At 44.3% G+C, this 20,739-nt stretch overlaps 1 protein-coding gene across 1 annotated transcript in view; it reads left to right on the forward strand.

Moving 5' to 3' along the window:
• HIRA (histone cell cycle regulator) overlaps window positions 1-19,638 on the forward strand; it is a 33,575-nt gene extending 13,937 nt beyond the window's left edge. Inside the window, exons 15-25 of the mRNA XM_083149203.1 lie at window positions 2,783-2,941; window positions 5,902-6,100; window positions 9,382-9,486; window positions 14,331-14,479; window positions 14,568-14,729; window positions 14,964-15,022; window positions 15,142-15,247; window positions 16,232-16,354; window positions 16,802-16,965; window positions 17,194-17,282; window positions 18,781-19,638. Of these exons, the coding sequence (XP_083005329.1) occupies window positions 2,783-2,941; window positions 5,902-6,100; window positions 9,382-9,486; window positions 14,331-14,479; window positions 14,568-14,729; window positions 14,964-15,022; window positions 15,142-15,247; window positions 16,232-16,354; window positions 16,802-16,965; window positions 17,194-17,282; window positions 18,781-18,897 (1,432 nt within the window). The 3' untranslated portion in view covers window positions 18,898-19,638. The remainder of the gene's footprint in view (window positions 1-2,782; window positions 2,942-5,901; window positions 6,101-9,381; window positions 9,487-14,330; window positions 14,480-14,567; window positions 14,730-14,963; window positions 15,023-15,141; window positions 15,248-16,231; window positions 16,355-16,801; window positions 16,966-17,193; window positions 17,283-18,780) is intronic.
• Window positions 19,639-20,739: the final 1,101 nt, after the last annotated feature.

The following is a 20,739-nucleotide window of genomic DNA, read 5'->3' on the forward strand; positions in this document are numbered from 1 at the left end:
GCTCCGACCTGCGGGAGCTGTGGCCGCGCAGCTGGGATGATTTGTGGAGGCCTGTTAGGAGCACTCCCGAAGCGGCCGCTGCTCGGGTCCCCGGGCCACCCTCACCCACGCCTCTCTGATGGAGACTTCCGTGGGACCGGCCGCAGGCAGGGGGCAACGTGGGAACCGGCTGTTCGCCGCGGGGGAGCCTTTTCAGGCAGACTTCCCCTCCGTGACCCCGGCCGTCAACGCGGTCTTCTGCTGTTTCCCCAGGTACCTGGGGAGGGTGTGGGAGATGCCGCTTTACCTGGGGAGGGTGTGGGTGATGCCGCAGGTGCGAGGGGGGGGGGGCGCGAGTTTCCACTGGCCAGGTACCAGGGGAGGGGGGTCAAGTGTGTAGGGTCCAAAATACCGGTTCAGACCCGTTCACACTGCAGAAAAAATGGGTCTAAACCGTGTAGGACTCTGCTTTTTAAACGTTTTGAATTACCGGTTCTCTTGAACCGGTAATTTGAAACTGGCACTTTCACACTGCAGCTATAACCGTTTTGAAACGGTTAAAAATCGGCAATTTACCGTGTTATAGCTGCAGTGTGAAAGGGGTATTACAGTCAAAAACACAAGTAGATACCAGGCATGGCACTGAGCTAACACCATATATGGCTCGGTACAACAAGGTGAATTATAATCTTTGTACAGACAAGGGTTCCATGCTATTCATTATGTTAAATGGGCAAAATCCTTATGTTAAATGCCAAACTTGCACGATGTACACACCCCTTAAGAGACCTCTTGGCTCTCTGGTTTCTGGTTCCCTCTCCCTGTACCTGCCGTGCAGCCTGGCAGTTTCCCGCCCACCGCGCTAATTACATATGCACTACGCTGTCTTATAGCTTCTGTCTGTCCTGCTTTCACACTGCAAGCCTGCTTGAGACCAGGTATTTATGTGCAGTGTGAAAGGGGTTTAAAACGTTAATATACCGTTTCAAAATACCAGGTTTCAAACGTTTAGGCAATGTGAAAGCAGCATTAGCTGACATTAAACATTTTGAATATTTTTAGTGTAATTGTTATTGCTTTTGATTTTTTTTTTATGCTGTGGCATCAATAAAAAAAATAAGTGTTTAAAAAAACAATAAGAAAAAAATAACCATGGTTTGAGCCAAGGTGGTTTAACCTAGCCAACCCTGATTTTTAGGAATATCTTATGTTAAGGAATTTCTTAACACGTTCAAGCTGGAAAGGTAGACCCTGATCACTAGTTGTTATGCTCGCTTGGGCAAAGACGTAAGTTTGTGGCTATTAGCTAACAGTTGTGAATTTGCTGACTTGATTTGGTGCATTAACTTATGTCAGAGATCCACCAGTTGAGATTACCTAGACATTGGTAGGTGGGCTTGTATTTGTGAGCTAAAAACTAAGGCAGGTACTCATTCAAGCAAGGTATGTACCTCCTGATTTATTGTGAAGCTGCTGTGGCAGCCTCATTGAACAATTTGTAAGGCTTCACTCAGGACTATTCATACATCCATGTTCAGCTAGGGTGCATTTTCAAGGTTAATCTGACTTTCGGTGCTTCAGGAATGATTTGAAGCAAGTCTCAACAAGACTCTAATATTGTGGAGGAATCTGGTTTGGAAGAAGCCTTCATTTAAAAGAAGCTGTGAAGAATTTGATACCAACTTTTCCTAAATTTTCAGTCTTTCGGACTTTTCAAGTGTTTCTCTATTAAAATGTCTTTTTATCCCATATGACACTCACAAGAGTGTTTTACTGGCCTCAAAACGATCAGTTGGCAGATAGATATACATGACCGTAACAAAGGAAAATGTTAAGGATCAAGTCCCACTTTATAATCACTGGGTGGTGCCCTCCCAATGTTCGGGGGGGACTCCGAGGGCCTTGAAACAAAGTTTGTATGGAGCAGCTTTGCAAGGTGGTTACTTGCTCCTCTGTTCATGCCTTTTACCAGTTTTTTTGTTTTAAAGATCCTGTCTTCGCCACAAAGTTCTGTGGGTTGCTGAATCTGTATCCCTCTCCCTATTTCTGCTTTGGGAACTTGAAATAGGGGGTTATTCAATGCGGGATTCCGACTGTCGGGATCCCTGGTTTTTGTCCAGCTTGACAGTATACTGACTGGCGGAATCCAGTGTTTCGCATGTCCACTGTTGAAAGGGGGGCGTTTCGGCGAAAACTGCCATGGATGGCCGAGATCCATTCATGAATTCGACAGTCTGCTGCCATTTTCGACAAAACAGATCCGTTTTGTCGAATTACGCCTTCAGTGCTGTCAGAAACAACAGCATTGAATTGGCGGCCGCTGCTATTTCCCCTGTCGGAAATAGCGTTGGGGATTGAATGCCGCCAAAGTGGTAGCCTAAGCCGGGATTTTGTATTACTCATAAAAACCCTTTCTTTGAATCTAGCTGGGGGCACTGTGTTTCTACCCATTTTTGACATTATTTCTTTTATTCTTGTTGACTATTCTTGTCTGTTTTAACTGTGCTTGGCTGGTTGAACCAGGTAGCGTGTAGAAGAGGAGTTTAAATTCAAGATGTGCCAAACTCTCCCAATAGCACCCTACACCTTAAGGCAGCAGTGCCCCAAGCTCTTTTCAGAGAAAGTCATATTTTTGTTATTGTTCTCATCACAAGGGGGCATGTGATAATGTAGAGTCTATCAGTAAGAAGAGAGATCATAATGTTTGTAGTGGAAATTATTTACATTATGCAAACCACCAATAAACTCCAGGATGTTTTTTATAACAGAAATAAACATTGTATTCTCCAACCATTTATTTTAGTGGAAATGCCTGCCCCGTTACTCCTTCAGCCCCCACAAATGTGACTGCCCAGCATAAAATTGAACCCATGAAAGCACTTGACTCTCGATTCACTGAGCGATCGAAAGCAACCTCAGGGACAACAGGAGTTCCACACATAAACCAGACTGCTCCAGACAGGTATGCACTGTCATTTCTTTTTTTTTCTTTTCAAATGTTTTTGAGTTTAGTTCTAGAATAAATTAAATGGAATTATTTGTATTTCCTTTTTAAGTTAAAGCATTATCTAAAATGCAAAAGCACCCCAAATTGTATGTCATTTAAGATTAAGAAATTGGTACAAAATAAAATTGCCAATCACATTAATAAGCCCCATACATCTAGAGTGTATCAGGGGAATTCCCACATCCACTGGCCAATATCTCCTTCCACTGTCTAGTTCCACCAAGGGACTTTCTCCTGGGGTCACTAACTCACTTCTGCTGCATGTAGTGCAGCATTGGTCTCTGGTTCTTTTGTTGGTCAAATTTAGCAGTTCTCTACGAATTCGCATCCTTGCGAGTGAACCAGATTCTGCCTTGCGAATGGTGGTAAGCCGGCCCACCATTCGCAAGGCGCGTACGTTCTCACTGGCTGCAAATGGATGTTTTACATAAACATCCCTTGGCATGCCACTGGGACCCTCCCACATCTTTCGATGGTCACTGACGCTGTTCACATATGCGAATTGCCCAGTCCGCCAACCCACGCCAAGGATTATTATTAATTGCTCCACAAGGGATCCACATCACCTAAACATAACCAGGCACAGTAGGAATTAAACAAAGACTAAAAAAAAATCTATAATAGAGGGTACACATGTTGAGAGATGCACTATTTCTCTTTCAATGGTCCTGGTGACACAGCTCAACATTGGGATGTAGGAGGGTCCATAGGAGCCAGGCACCTATCCTAAAGCTTTTGGAGGGTAGGCTCCTCCCTTCTGCATCCCAGACTCCTCAGTTCGTGTTAGGTGCCCACTGGAGTGGGTGCTATTCTAAAGGGCTGCTGGAGCAGCCGAAGGATTAGAGTTAGTTAGGAGTTTTTTATTTTATTAACTTTTACACTAGCTAGGTAGGCACAGTGTGAGGATTCTTACTGAATCCTCACACTGCTAGCGCAGCAGGAGCTGACAGAAGCGCGTCCTGTCAGCTCGCTGTGCACAGGGGAGACACTGTCTGGCCTCCCTGTGCAGCGCTTACAGCTTCTATCAAGAAGCTGCCTGGGCTCCGGAGCGCTCTGAAACCGGCTTCACGCTAGGTGGGGATCATGGGGGACAGGCGCTCCGTGATGGTGGCGGCCATTTTCTGCGGAGCTTACACACTGAGCTCCTATATGAGAGGACAGCAGTGTGTTACAGGCATGTTCCAAGTGGTCCTCAGCAGAGGGGGAGACACTGGAACTTGGAGATCCTGCAGTGGGAGCGGCTGTCTGGGGGTGGTTGGCGCCAGAAGCCACGGACCCCGCAGCAGCAGGGACTTGGTATCTTCCCTCACTCTGTTTTGGCGCCATTCAGAACGCTTGCAGCGGAGCTGAGCTGGCTGACAGATCCTGGCAGAGTGATTGGATTTCCTGGGCATCGTTTTCCCCACTGTGAACGCTTCAGACAGATAAGTGACTGAGTACATTGGCTCTGTATAAAACGCCTGTACATTTTGCGCTGTGACTGTGTTAATTTTACATCATGTCTGAGCAACAGTCTGTGGCTTTGGGGGAGGGAGCCCTTAATGCATTGAGCGCCTGCAGTGTTTGTACACTGAATTTTGCAAAATCAAATCGAAATCTAATAGAAATTTGAATGGGCATCGAATGATTTTTCTACATTAGATGCAGATTTGATCCTTATGCGCACTCCCGTGTAGTGTATATCGAATAGAAATAGTCTTGTCAGGCAGGACTATATAGTACAGATCTGTACGACATGGTCAGAATCGAATGTGAACACTGTAACTAACCCAGATCAAATTGGGCTTGAATAGAAAGTGAAATCTCACCGTGTGTACACACCATAGCACAAAATATCACAGAACATAGATTAGGGAAGAAAATCCCAGGGCATTTTTTTCAATCCTGGGATTCCGTATATCAGATCAAAAAGGTCGGAGGACGCGTACCGCCGCCCCTCGCAGGATCGCTGCGCTCGCCACGCTTCGGGTTTGCGTTGATCGTGGGGTGGCGTTAACAATTGGGGGGGCCCAGGGTGGCTATTTGGGGTCTGTGGGCCATTTAACATTGTTCCCTATGTAAAATCTGGTCAATTGACCCATTTAACATTGTTCCCTATGCGTAATCGCGTCGGTTGCATCGCATGCGATTTTTTGGCTGCATGCGATGCGACCGATGCGATTTACATTTTAACATTGATTTCTATGTAAAATCGCGGGCATCGCATGCCATTATAATGGCATGCGATGGGCGCCGTTCTAGGTAAAGAGTACCCATTTTTCAATCGGACGGGCACATTTTACATTCAAAATTTTACATTAGAAATGAAAAAAATAAATTCACTGCGCCAGGATTACACATTACGCCACAAACCGCGCTGACAGGCCGCTCACCTCCTCTGCTGTTCGCAGCTGTCAGCTCTTCCAGCCTTACCTCAACGCTCTAAGCAGAGGACTGGACTTACATAGCATGGTGGAAGGGCGCACAGTAAAACTTCAAAGGGGCAGGGCGGCTTTAAAGGAAGAAAAAAAAACTGTCTGGGTGAGGCACCCTGTAAAACAAACCTAGAGTGAACGCTATCATTTGAGGACACTGTGTTTTTTCCTGTTTATGTTGCTTTTTTCCTTTTTTTTTGTTTTGGCATATGGAGCTTTCTTCTTTAAAAACTTAACTAAATATTTTGGAGCTCTGTGAAGTGAGGGTATTTAGAGGGCTTTAAATGTGCCTAACTCCCATCTGTAACATTGCAGTGTTCTCCAATTAAATCCTTTCTAGAATCAGCTGATGATACTGGACACCAATACTTTGTTTTTTTTCTAACTTCTACGGTTGCTGTGACTGTTAAAGTACCTTGTTTTCACTCATTCAATTTGGGCTAAACTTCTATTAAATACATTTAATAGAAATATAACATCTAATTTTCTTGGGTTTAACAGACCAAAAGAGCCAAGTGCTACAAAGGAAGCAAAACCTCGTGAACTCCTCGAAAGTAGCAGCGATAGTGAGGAAAAGATTCTGGTAACCAAATCTCACTCCAAACGAAAAGCAGAAACTGATGCGGACCTTGTGGAGAAGAGGAAAAAAGGGCGACCGCGGAAAGACTCTCGGCTCATGTCTGTCTCTCTTACTGTGCAGGTTACTGATGGTTTTATATATTTTCATATATGATCTGTAAGGGTCAGATCTTTTTGTTTTATGCATTTAAACAATATTGGTCACAATCGCTGTATAGTATAAAATGTACTAATTTGGCGCATTTTATCACAAGACCCAGGCAAAAGAGGCATATATAACCGTGCAGGACATGCGATTTACCTCTCTGATCTTTACGTTTACAAAATTGAAATGAGTGTGTAACATCCGTACATTTGGCCTGTCCAGGATACTGATATTTATATATGTTGGGTGGAATATCTGTCCATTGCTTGCACTGATTTGTTAGAATAGCGTGTGTGCTGTATGTGCACTATGCTATATGCTGTACTGCCATAAGCCTCTTTCTCGCTCTCTAAATGCCACAACTGCACAGAATAATAACAATGAATGGGGAAGAGGGAAGCAAAAATAATCATAAGTCACTTTATGGGGGTAGTAGGAAGCAAATGGCAATCAATGCCCACTGTGTGTACAGGTTCAGTCATTGGGAACAGATTTGCGGTGGTGCCCAGGATAGTATAGGAAGGAGACAGTGAGGAAATACCTCCTTGCCCTTAGACCAGTGGTGTAAAACTCGTGGCCTTCAAGCTGTTAAGGAACTACAATTCCCAGCATGCCCTGCCACAGTTTTAGCAATCCTTTATATAAAATCTGTGGCATGGCATGCTGGGCCGTGTAGTTTCACAACAGCTAGAGGGCCACGAGTTTGACACCACTGCCTTAGTCAGAAGGGAGTAACTAAGAGCGTGAACTGGAAAGGTTGATGGTCAGGGTTATGGAGTAGACTTCTGATTGCTGATGGTCTTTGTATTGAGTTTTAAGGGCTCGTTTACAAATATGGAGGCGGTCAGATGTTTCCTGTACAGATGTAGCCCTGTTATTCAGGTTTATAATAGTTGGTGCGTATAGACACATTTTAACGTACAAATCTAAAACAACCAAAAAAAAAGTGGAATAAAAAAAAGTTGCGGTTGACTGGGATGCGTACCCGAGGCGCTGTGCATGGCATGCTGTGAGCTTAACTGCTAGGCCATTAGGGATACTGTACTGCTAGCCTGTCATCTCAGTCACACCTTATTAATTATTTTATTAAGTGTTTAATGTAAATGCTGCTGGGCGGTGGTGGGCTCCCTCGTAGCCGATAGTCTCGGCCCATCACGATGTTGTACAATTATTATGCGAAGTAGATGCTCATTTAGCCCCATGGACTCTGTAGAGAAATGTATGCCGAGCTTAGCCCACTTTTACAGACCTTACACAGTGGCAGGACGATAACATGGCGTCCGCCCTTTATGGAGCTACAGTAAGCTCTGCATACTGTACACAGGTGAAGTTGGAAGCATAGGTAGACCGTTAATGGAAATGACGCTTCACATATCCATCCGCGGTACTTTCGTTTTTGTACTGTAGTTTACTGTTGAAGCAATTGCCACCCAGCTGCGAAGCAGTGTAATGCTTTTGCCATAGTATGCCTTTGTGCGATATAACGGGACATTTTTCATGGCCCGTAACGAAGTCAGGATGGCAGGCCAAAATGATAGATGAGCATGGCTACATCTGTATGTGCAAATTCACCTATAAAGTAAATCTCATAGTTACATAGTTACATAGTAGGTAAGGCTGAAAAAAGACTTGCGTCCATCTAGTTCAACCTGGTATAGATATCCATTGCTGATTTGGTAGGTTCTGGTATTTTACAGACAAATTATATTTCTTATTTGTACCCGTGGATGTTTTTCTCCAGTAAATGTTTGTCCAACTTTGCCTTAAACGCATTTAATGAGCCAGCCGTTACCACCTCTCTGGGAAGAGAGTTCCAGAGTTTGACTGTTCTGACCGTAAAGAAATTCTTTCTACTAGCTGAATGAAATCTTTTTTCTTCTAACCTATACTCATGCCCTCGCGTCCTAGATTCCTTTCTAGTAGAAAAGAGGGTACGTGACAGTTCCTTATATTGGCCCTTGATATACTTGTACATGTTGAGCATGTCCCCCCTTAAACGTCTCTTATCTAATGTAAATAGTCCCAAATTGCTTAATCTCTCCCCGTAGCTTAAATTCTCCATTCCCCTAATAAGCTTTGTTGCTCGTCTTTGGACTTTTTCTAATTCTATGATGTCCTTTTTATAGTGTGGGGCCCAGAACTGTACTCCGTACTCTAGGTGAGGTCTCACTAATGCTTTATATAGTGGCATAATTACCCTCGAGTCCCTAGTTTCCATTCCCCTCTTAATACATGCCAGAATTTTGTTGGCCTTTTTTGTAGCTACATTACGATGGGCACTACATCCTAGTTTGCTGTCTATTTGGACTCCTAGATCCTTTTCAAGTATGGTATTACCCAGTTCCTCTCCGCTAAGGTTGTAACTTGCACACTGGTTGTGTCTCCCAAGGTGCATAACCTTACATTTATCTACATTGAACCTCATCTTCCATTTTTTTGCCCACTCATCTAGAATTGCAAGATCATTTTGAAGCATGGTGACATCTTCTGATGATTTGATCTCATTTGGGAATACAGTAATGGTGGACTTTTTTTTTACAGTACTTCATAGAACAAGTGTTTGGGGGTTTTTGCGGGTTTTTTTTTTTTTTTTGGTGCCTTTACCCCCAGCCTTTTTGTGTATTAACATTATTTTGTCTACCCGATTAATAGGCTGCGTAATGATAGGTGTGGGCTGAGAATGTACCATTTTTTTACATCCCCGGTTTCCAGCATGTATCACATGGGGTGATATATCTACACTTAAATTATTGCAGTTTTTAAATGTATGGATGGTTGTCTGGTATTGACACAGCACAACCTTGCTAAGTATTATTATATGGGGAGTCCAGTTTTCAGAACAGGCAGGTGCCATTTTGTAGCTCACCCTTAAGGGGGAGGTGCCATCCCCATGCAGCACAGGCCCTGCTCCTTTGAGACCTCTTGTACACAGAGCAGCTGGCAGAACAGACAGGCTTTAGTCAGTTTAACCCTTTTGAGTGCCAACGTCTCTGTTAAAGATGTGCAAATATCCACAAAATGCCAACGTCGTTCACATATGTTATATAAATTAAAATAATAAATATTGTATAAAAAAATGATTATATGGTTATGGTGTGCTACATATTAAGTTAATAAACTGGTTTCCTCGTATATGTATTCTTTCAATCTAATGAACGTATTTTATTACTTTTTTTTTTTTTCTTTTAATTTTTTAGTTAAATTCTTTGTAATCCATGTTCGTTACTTTCATAAATTCACTTTTCTTTTTAATGCAGTCTCAGGTGGCATCGACATCCGAGAAGGAGTTAACAGGCATATCAACACCAATGGTAACAATTCGGTTACCAACCCCAGCTGCTCAGAAGACATTTACCTTGCAAGTGAGTGCATTATTTCAGGCTTTTTTTTTTTTTTTTTTACCATTCTTGTATAAATAATTGTTTCAGAAAGTGACATTTCTGCACCAGTGCACATATTTGTATACTACTGGTCTGATTTTTCTGCTGTGTTTAAAGATATTTAAGTCATTCTAGAACGAAATAGTTACTGTTGAATCTGAACACCAAACACCCCCCTCCCTGACACTGCTCTCTCTAAGCCCTTCCATCTCCTAAAACTACTATGTTTATTTAGTGCCTGCAGGAGGATAGGTACAAAGATTTACATTTAATGGGGTTTCTAGAATTTTTTTTTCCCTCATATTCGCTTTTTTTAATCCCCTTTGGCAATCAAGCTTTTTAGAGGTGTAGACCAGTCCCAGCAGCCGGTGTCTGTTTCCTCAGCTGCAGGGTCACCAGGCACCTGCAGGTGCTCTGTGGCCAAAGCTTTTATTTACCAAATGCCTCCATTAGCTGTACTTGCAGCGCAGCACCCAAGAGCTGCAGCTTTCATGTTACACTGCTTCTCAAGTTCCGGTTCATGCAACGTTCAAGTAACCACAGCTTACTGATGTAGCAGTGCGAGGCCGGGCAGCAAAGCAGGTAAGTACACCAGAGTCTGCTCCTCAGGTGCCGATTCTTACAGAGGGCAATCCCATCTCTTTGGTTCCTCAATGAGGGCTGTGATGTAGTTCCCTCTTCTCAAAAAGATGAAGGAGAGGTTCTTGAGAACTCTGATCTGGAAGTTATTTTGCTACCAATGGTGGACTAGATTCCCAATGGGTGGAATACTTGATCATGGCTTTCCAACACAGCAGAAACTCAGGAGACTTCATTATCTAGGGGGGGGGGGGGAGCTTTTAGTCACTTTACCACTCTTCTAGTCAGTTAAATATCCTGTTGTCCCCTCCCTAGAAACATCCAGATAAGAAACTCCAGATTGTTACTTGCTCTCTACCATTTTCTATTTGAAGAAAGATCTGTTGCAATTACTACCATTGGTGGATCTATCCATTTCCCATCTGTCTAAGAAAATTACTATTCCAGTACCGGGTGCCACTTCATTGGAATCAACCCTTAAATCGTTTACACAGCAGCTGTGATTTCTCTGGGTTGGCAAAGCAGTTAGGGGATGGGCAGAATTATTTAATTCTAATGTTTCCCATTAGTTGATACTTTTAGCAGACCATATTAAGGAATCTGTGGTGTACCATGGAGACACGCGTGACAGGCATGTTTCAGCATTTGTGCCTTGTGCTGTAGGAGTTGGCAGGTGAACACTGATTCCAAAAGCGGGCTTGGAGGCTTTTCCATTTTCTAGGGAAGTGGTCTTTGGTCCAGAACTAGACATAACGATTACCCTCACTACAGTGGGCAAGAGTACTTTTTTTCCATGATCTTCTGCGGAGCCTTGCCTGCTGCAAGAGGAAGAAACTCATTCGGGCATCAGTCTGGTCTTTCCCGCCATATGGATCCAAGCCCATGGAAATGCGCATGGCCAGATCCAGACCGTACTGTAAAAAAGCCAACACCCTAGACAATCGGAAGTCTTGTGGCTCAAAAGACCCTAACTGAACACCAATGGTAAAAGGTGCGCCACACCCCATCAATAAATTCGGGATGAGGAAGGCTTTCTTTTCGCAATAATGGTCTTGACCAACGCAGAAAAAAAAACCTTGGTCCTCAGGATTTCAGTTTCAAGAGCTATGCCGTTAAAGCCAACCTAGGAAGACCTGGATGCAGGCACAGACTCTCTGTAAGCAGGTCCTACCATGGGGGAAGCCGCTAAGGAGGCTTCACTAAAATGTCAAGGAGGTCTGCAAACCAAGCCCTCTGAGGCCAGTTTGTGGCCAGGAGAGAAGCCACTGCTGATTCCTCGTTGGGTCAAGCAGCCAAGGGAGTAGGGCCCCCGAATGGAACATGTACACCTGAGAGAATGGCCAGGGGCCAGACAGAGCATTTACAAGGAACGCCTCTAGATCTTTGGAGTGAACTGTTATGCTGAAGCCTACTATTGATCGGAAGGCCATCGGATCTATTTGTGGGAGGCCCCAGCGATCCACTAACAACTTGAAACCATCCTCATGGAGAGCCTACTCGCCTGACTGAATGTCCTGTTGGCTGAGAAACTCTACTTCCCCGTTTTACGCTTCTGGGATGTGTACAGCATACAGAGCGAGAAGATTGCACTCTGCCCAGTAAAGGATCGGAAGCAATTCTCTCATGGCGGTCATGCTCCTGGTCCCTCCCCGGTGAATGATTTACGCCACCGCCGTGGCGTTGTCTGTCTGGACTTGGACAGAACCAGATGGTTAGCACTGGTCAGTGCCCAATAAAATGGTTCGGAGCTCAACAAAGTTTATGGGAATCCTGGCTTACGATCTCAACCCCCGACCCTGCAAGGAGAAGCTCCCGAAGACAGCTCATCAACCCCTGAAACCTACATCGGTCTTGATAGGTGTCTGGAATGGAATGCTGATGTCCCTTCCAAAAGTTTGGAGGAATGAAGCCACCAAAGAAGAAATGTTTGTGTTTCGAGCTCTATTGGAGAATGGTTCCAATGACAGAGCATCTCCAATTGCAGAGGTGTGTAGTGTAGCTGGGCAAATTCTATAATTTCGTAATAGAATACCACCTTCCGCAGGACCATCATGGACTGGTAAATGTAGACTCTGCAATGCTTGAGGAACGTTCTCAGGAGGTCCTGTAGAGCACTACAACCCTGTCTTCTGGAAAGTAGACTGAGTAGTGGTGCCCAGAGTGCCACCAGGTTGATAATAGTTTGTGTTGGAACCATGCTGGCCTTCTTTATTAGCCCGCCATGGCATTGAAACAGGTCTAGGGTCAGCTGAACATGGCTGTGAAGAGTGTCTGGAGGCTGTGCTAAGATTAGTAGGTTGTCCAGGGGTTGGGATCATTTGGTCTATTGCATTATGGTCGAAAGTCATTAGGTCGAATCCATTAGGTCGACATGGGAAAAGGTCGACCTGATTCTAGGTCGAAAGGTCATTAGTTCGACAGGTCATTAGTTCGACAAGGTCATTAGTTCGACATTGTCTATGTCGACATTCACAAGGTCGACATGGGGTTTTTCACTGTTTTTTACCTGAATGTCAACACAGTCGACATGGACACAGTTTAAAGTGCACTGCATCCCCTCGCATCGCTCGCTGCGCTCGCTATGCGTCAGGCACGGTGCCTCGCTACGCTCGGCACACTATTTTATTCTCCCACCACGCCCTAGTGGATGGTAGGGCATGAAATACCGCCTGTCGGCACATGTTGGCTCAAAAAACAGTGAAAAACTCCATGTCGACCTTGTGAATGTCGACATAGACAATGTCGAACTAATGACCTTGTCGAACTAATGACCTGTCGAACTAATGACCTTTCGAACTAGAATCATGTCGACCTTTTCCCATGTCGACCTAGAGTCATGTCGACCTTTTAGCATGTCGACCTAATGGATTCGACCTAATGACTGTCGACCATAATGCAGTAGACCAAATGACCGCATCCCGTTGTCCAGATATGGCAATAGATGGACTCCCTTAGCTCTCAAGGACCCTGCCATGATGGCCATTACCTTGGTAAAGACTCACGGGGCCATTGACCCATGGCAAAGGCAAGGCCATGAATTGATAATGGCGATCTCTGGCTGCAAAGTGAAAAACTCTACAACTACTCCATCCTGAAAGCTGCTTCAGGTTGAAGACGGGCTGTAAGAACCGTCCGGCTTCTTCAGGAGGAGCAGGTACGAATAACACACTGAGATAGTGTGGTAGCAGAGAATGCAAGCCTGGACCCTGACTGTGAGGTCTGGGGGAGGCAGGGGGCCTTTCTCTCTGCTTGCTGTGACCTCAGTGGCACCTGAGCAGCATCTCTCATGCTGAGAGGAGGAGGGGGAGAGAAGGTTCCCCAGGGTGGGAAAAAACCAGAGTAGGCAGCTACCAGCGGGCTGGGGACGGAGAAAATGGGGAAGCTCCATCCCCTCCTGGGGCCGCTGGATCCCCGTTCAGCAGAAATTCCCTGGTGGTCTAGCGGCCACTCGGAAAAGACTGCCAGGGCCTCTTAAGCGTCCTGCCACCTTGTCGGGAGAGTGACTCGTGATTGCAACAAGCAATGCTCCTGGCGCCACGTCCCCTCAGGGCATGCCAGAGCCCGTACTGAGGAGGCTCCGCTTACCTGATCCGGCCGCGGTGTGTCCCGGTGTGTTGCTGAGAGAGACGGCTGGCAGGTTTGGCCATGAATGTCAGCAAGCCAGCCGCGGATCCGGAGAGCATCTTGGTGTATTGCATAGGCTTGCTCCAGTAAAAACATATACAATTAAAATAAAATTGAAGTTTAATTAAAGTATAATCACAGGGCTGAACGCAGCGGACATCCTGTGCCAGGAGGCACCAAGAAAAAACTGGAGCCTGTATGGGGCATGAAGGAGGAGCTGCACTCAAAGAAATCTAATCTCCTTGGTGCCTGTAGCTGAAGCTCTACCCACACCCCACTGTCCCACTGTCTCAGTGTCCACCATATGCATGAAAGAAAAAGCGTAGTATACGTCACTCAAAAAACCACTGCAATTTGACCGGGAGCCCCCATTGACCACCAAAACTTTACAGCCCATAATACTCTCCATGTACGTGGCACTCCTGTCACTCCAATAATACAACAGTAGTCCCTGTATGATCATACAGTACAGGATACATACATACAGGAGTGATGTAAGTGCCACATACATGGAGAATGTATTATTGATCACCTTGGCAGCACGGTTTGTGCGTAGATGACATACAATTCTGAACTTCTAGCGATGGCCCTGGTTTTGTGACAGGATTTCTTATTTTTTATAGATCAGCGCAGAACCCTCAATTTACATTGAAGTAGAGAATGATGTCCGAGCAGTGGCGGGATCAAAATTAAGCCGGCTGAAGTGTAATCGAGAAGGGAAGGAGTGGGAGACTGTGCTCACAAGCCGGATCCTTGCAGCAGCAGGCAGCAGGTCAGTCTGGTGTCACAGTTGTGTGTCTTGAAACCTTTTTGAACACTGGGGAAGTTGGATTAATGGTCAGTTCTTTCTTTCATTCTAGTGACATGGTGTGTGTGGCCTGTGAGAAGCGAATGTTATCTATGTTTTCTGGAAGTGGAAGAAGAGTGTTTCCTCCAATCATCCTGTCCTCTCCCATCTCCACATTGCAGTGTACAGGATTTTATGTGATGGCTCTTACAGCAGCAGCTGCGCTGTTTGTTTGGTGAGTACAAACCACTAAACCAATTACGAAAGTACATTAGCTGACTCCTGTATCTACCATATGGCTAACTGTCTTGGTCTCTTGTGCTGCTCCATTTTGTATGAAGATTATTGTTCTCATATGTGAGGGAAACATGCAGGGGAAGGGTTTCTTATAAATTATCCTATGTGTTCAAGAACAACTCTGGCTCTAGCTTAAGGGGTTTTGTAATTAATTAATTTTCCCTTTCTCCAGGGATGTCCAGAACCAGATAGCTATTGTAAAGGATGAGTCTCTGCAGCCCATCTTATCAGGTAACTGAGGAATATTACTGTGTATGTGCATACTATGTGGCCATTAATCAGATTGATGTATAAAGGTGATGTTTGATAACTATTCGCATTGATCTTGCATTCTTTTCTTTTTACCCCAGGTAGCGATATGACCGTGTCCCAGACCCTGCTTACCCAGAGAGGTATTCCTGTGCTGAGTATGTCCAATGGGAAATCCTACTGCTTCAATCCTGCACTTTCCACATGGTAAGGAATAGCACTGTAATGTATGCACAATAATTTCTGTGTAAACCTCTTTTTAGTGAGGAGGTTGGACTGCGGTAACAGCAGTTAGAGCTTACTGGTTACTGGAAGGCTTTCTGTAGTCCTCGCTGCGTTTCCATGAACTCGCTGTGACATATAAAAAAATAGACAACAAATTTGGAAAAATGCATTCCACCTTTTAAGGGCTTGCTCGTTTCCTCTGTATGAAGAGACATAGATGTCAATCTGGGTTTTTTATTGAAATAAAGATTAAAAGTTAAGTTTTTATTTACAAATTAACTTTCCAATATTTTTCTGCAAATGTGCCACACCTACACCAACCTTTTCTACATCCGACCTATAGAAGTATTGCCCCAGCAAAGAGTTGCCTGCATCTCCATTAGTTACCTCAAAATAAACGGCAGATCCATCATTTAATATAGACTCCGTCCCCCATGATTCAGCTACCAGGACATCCGAGTGCTCACTAGGCCAGTATCGTGTATTAAAGAGCCCACCCAACAGCATGCCAGACACACACCTGATATGTCATTGGAGACAGTCCATGCCTCATCCAGGAAGTGGAAATGTCTCAGAGGAGATCTGCTGTCCCTTTATTCAGCCACTGGTTTCACAATGTAAATGCAGGGAAACATCTCTGCCACATTACAGGCTGTGCTGCCTATGCTCCCTCTAATGCATCTATATGCATGTTATATTCTTCTAAGAAATTCTGAGTGTCACCTTCTTTGCCTATTGTGAGATAGATATATATATTCAGCTGTGCAGATCGATCGGCAGGCCGAGGGGGTTTCCAGGTATTCAGAAACTCCCCTCTGTGTGTGCCAGTAGAATTTTTATTTTATTTTTGTCCATCTTGTATTGTTTAGAGATGATGATGGGGAGAGGTCAGGAGAATGAGCCAATACACACATGTAAATTATTTTCTGTGCTTTAACCCTACTGCCAACATCTCACCCACTACAGGAACCTGGTGTCTGACAAGCAGGACTCTTTGGAGCAGTGTGCAGATTACAGGAACTGTTTAACCTCACAGGAAGCGATCATGTGTTCCGGACCACTAGCCATAATTCAAGGACGAGTGTCCAAGTAAGAAAATGTTAAAGCCAATCAGTGTGACACTATAGAGATTGTAGTCTGGTCTCTTCTTGTAAGCAGAGAATAAGTTTGAAGGTGTCTTGTGTAAAGTATCATTTAAAGCAGGGGTGGCCAAACCTGTCCTCGAGATCTACCAACGGTCCATGTTTTCCAGATCACCTAAGATGGTGCACAGCTGTAGTCAATACGAACGGTCACATTTTCAAACCTGCTGCCTTCATTCTTACTATAGATTCTATAGTAAGAATGAAGGCAGCAGGTTTGAAAATGTGACCGTTCGTATTGACTACAGCTGTGCACCATCTTTGGTGATCTGGAAAACATGGACCATTGGTAGATCTCGAGGACCGGTTTAGCCACCCCTGATTTAAAGTATTCACATCCCTAAAATGTATCACTTGCTGTTTGTCTGATACAAGCTTGTGTGTCCTTTTGCAGTGCAGGCAGACAGGCCGCTCGCCTTTTCACAATGCCTCATCGAGTGCAGCAGGAGACCACCATGGCTCACCTCGAGGACCAAATTGCGGCTGCCCGGATGCTACAGTCCAGCCAAGAATACAGATACTGGTTGCTCATCTATGCACGTTACCTTGTCAATGAAGGTGAGATTGAAACCAAATCAACCTAATACGAAAACAAAGAAAATTATGTCAATTGTAAATAACTTATACCTCAGATGCTTATGTAAATCAATGACGTAAACTATTAAAAGTGTGTCTAAAATGCATTTCAAAAACTGAAATACAGTAGCCATCTTTCAATGCAGACTTCAATAAGGGCCTGTAAGGTTCATAGTTATACCTTCATATCACTGGTATCTGATTGTGCAGGTTTTGAGCAGAAGCTGCGGGAGGTTTGTCAGGATCTCTTGGGACCTGTCCATCACTCATCTGACAGCCACTGGGAATCTAGAATCTTGGTAAGATGCTATGTTTTCTATATCCTGTGTATGTCCACAGAAAGAGTAGATTTAGATTAGCGATGCACTCCGAATGGCCACAAACCTAATGGGCGCCTCCAGAAGGCAAGGTACGGGATGTCAGAACGTGTAAAATAATACTTTAAAGCATGTCCTGGGCACTTCTAGTATCACTGCAAGTAGGATGGTAATTCATAATGTTTGCAGTTGTACTGCACCGAGATGTCAGCAAGTATAAATTGCAACTTAAAGCATTTGACACACTCCAGCCACATTGTCTTGCATTAGGAGGAACCCAAGGCCAACCACACCAGCATATTGTCTCACAAGGGGTCTGAGGATCTCATCTCTGTACCTAATGACAGTCAGACTACCTCTGGCGAGCATATGGAGGGCTGTGTGCGCCCCCCCCCCAAAAAAAAAAGGAAATGCCACCTCTCACCATTACTGATCGACTGCCAAACCGGTCATGCTGGAGGATGTTACAGGCAGCGGAACGTTCTCCTTGGCATCGCCAGACTCTGTCACATGCTCTGTGTGAACCTGCTTTCATCTTTGAAGAGCACAGGGCGCCAATGACGAATTTGCCAATCCTTGCAAATGCCAAACGTCCTGCACAGTGTTGGGCTGTAAGCACAACCCCCACCTGTGGACGTCGGGCCCTCGTACCACCCTCCTGGAGTCTTTTTCTGACTGTTTGAGTAGACACATGCACATTTGTTGCCTGCTGGAGGTAATTTTGGAGGGCTCTGGCAATGTTCTTCCTGTTCCTCCTTGCACAAAGGTGGAGGTAGCGGTCCTGCTGGGTTGTTGCCCTACTACAGCCTCCTCCATGTCTCCTGATGTACTGGCCAGTCTCCTGGTAGCGCCTCCATGCTCTGGACACTACGCTGACACAGTAAACATTCTCGCCACAGCTCGCATTTATGTGCCATCCTGGATGAGCTGCACCCACTTGTGTGGGTTGTAGACTCCATCTTATGCTACCACTAGAGTGAAACCACCGCCAGCTTTCAAAAGTGACCAAAACATCAGCCAGAAAGCATAGGAGCTGAGAAGTGGTCTCTGGTCACCACCTGCAGCACAATTCCTTTATTGGGGTTGTCTTGCTAATTGCCTATAATTGCCACCTGTTGTCTATTCCATTTGCACAACAGCATGCAAAATCGATTGTCAATCAGTGTTGCTTCCTAAGTGGACAGTTTGATTTCACAGTGATTGACTTGGAGTTACATTGTGTTGTTTAAGTGTTACCTTTATTTTTTTTGAGCCGTGTATATTTGTTTGTTGGGGGATTTTTACACACATTTTTTTTTTTTTTCATTTGAATTTATATAACAAATGTAAGTGACGCTGGCATTTTTAGTGGCTATTTTGAACATCTCACAGATGCTGACACTCAAAGGGTTAAACAAATGTATAAATTGTTTGCAATTCTTACAATTGCCGTTAGAAAAAAAATTACATTTTTTTTTTTTGTCCTTACTTTGTTCATCAGGGTCTCCGAAAAAGAGAACTGCTGAAGGAACTCCTCCCACTTATCGGACAGAATCTTCGTTTCCAGCGACTTTTCACAGAGTATCAGGAGCAGTTGGACAGTCTGAGGGACAAATAACATTACTTGGCTCCCATCCTTATCCTGTTTTTTTTTTTTTTTTTTTTTTTTTCTTGAGTTGTTCTCCTTTGCGTGCTTGCCTGCTAGTTTAAGAAAACAAATGGCAAGGCAGCTCCCACTGTGAGTAACAATGGTGCTGAGAGGAAAATGCATGGACATATTAGGAGTTATTTAATGGAGCCACTCTAGCCTTTTGTTCATCAGCTAGAAGCCCTGTGATTGCTCTGTCTTTCTTGTTCACTGGAAGACCGAAGATTGCGGTTGACACGTTAAAATATACATGAGAGGATGTTGGCCATCGTTTGCAGGAAAAGCACAGTATGTTATTAATACACTTGAATCGCATTGCCCCATCTATATTTAGGGTTGTTTCCCATTGCTTAACCAAGACCTTGCACTATACAGATGTAACTGATGGCTGTATTGACGTGTCATAATGCAGCCAAATTTCACCTGTGAATAGAAGAAGAATGAGAATGCTGCCCTGTCACAAACTATTTTTGTACTAGACTTTGCAAACTTGTAATACTTTCCACAGGCCAACAATCAAAGCCTACATTTCTGTTGAATGTGGGATATTATGATCGACTGCTCTGTTTAAGTACCCCAACAGCTGAGTCTGTACTCATTCAATTCTTAATTTTTAAATGTTTGTAAAAAAAAAAAAAGAAAAAACCAAAAAACAGGTTTTTTTTTCCATTCCTTTTCTAACTATCAATTAAAAAAAAAACCTCAATTGAATCCTTTGTTTATTAATTTTCTTCCAATCAGATTATTTTGTTGTGGAGAGCAGAGGGGTGGTATTTCTATATTAGATAAATGTATTTATGCTTTTTTTTTTTTAAGGTTAGCTGCAAGCTAACCGAACATAATCAACTATGATTATACAATCACAAGGACCAAAGAAATAAATGAATGACTGTTCCATAAAAACATCTCCCAAATCAACAGGGGTCTTCTAAAAGAGAAGCTATAGTGCTAACTTTAGGGATTATTTTGGTTCACTCTTTCTGACAAATTCCTTCTTAGATGGACAAAACCATATGAACTGCAGGGGGGCAGATGTTACTTGGAGAATTGGATTTGGGTGGGGTTTTACTTCAAATTGAGATATATATATTGCATTGTAAAAATAAAGCAGCCAGTATTTACCCTGCACAGAAACAAAATAACTTGCCCAAATCTAATTCTCTTTTTTCTCTTTACATCTGCCCACCTGCAGTGCACATGGTTTTGTCCATCTAAGAACGAATTTGTCAGTGAACCAAAATAACCCCATTTGTTCTTCAAAGCAACTCGGGAAGGGGGGTTGGGGGTTAGAATTCAGAGGGAAAGAAGAGAACCCACTTTCGCATACGGTGTATACATTAATAACCTATGCTGTGGCTTGAGGATATCTATTACAGCTATAATTCCACTGGGCAGCGAGAAGCCAGTAGCCTGCTAAGTCAAGGTCCTGGTGATTGTTAAATTGTGGGTCCTGTCCATCATATTTGATAGAATGTGCCTCCCACACTGATAAACTGAATGTACACATGGGGAAAGAGAATCCTTTCAGGCATTGGATGCCATAGAGCAGTGGTCGCCAACCCGTCGCTCGCGAGCTACCGGTAGCTTGCCTGAGCGAAACGGGTGGCTCAACCACTGCTGCCTGCCCGGTCCGCCCGCCCGCTGTTGCTGCTGGCTTGCGCCGCTATAGCTGCCACCTTGCGCCGCTATAGCCGCCGTCACCTTCCCCTGCTGTAGTCCTTGTTACGGGGACCAGAGGAGACAGCAGGCGCTAGAAGTCATATTTGACCTCTAGCGTCTGACAGGGAGCACCGCGCTAAGCGCTCCCGGCAC

Source organism: Crinia signifera, chromosome 1 (assembly GCF_055691185.1).
Source record: "Crinia signifera chromosome 1, ASM5569118v1, whole genome shotgun sequence".
NCBI lineage: Eukaryota > Metazoa > Chordata > Amphibia > Anura > Myobatrachidae > Crinia > Crinia signifera.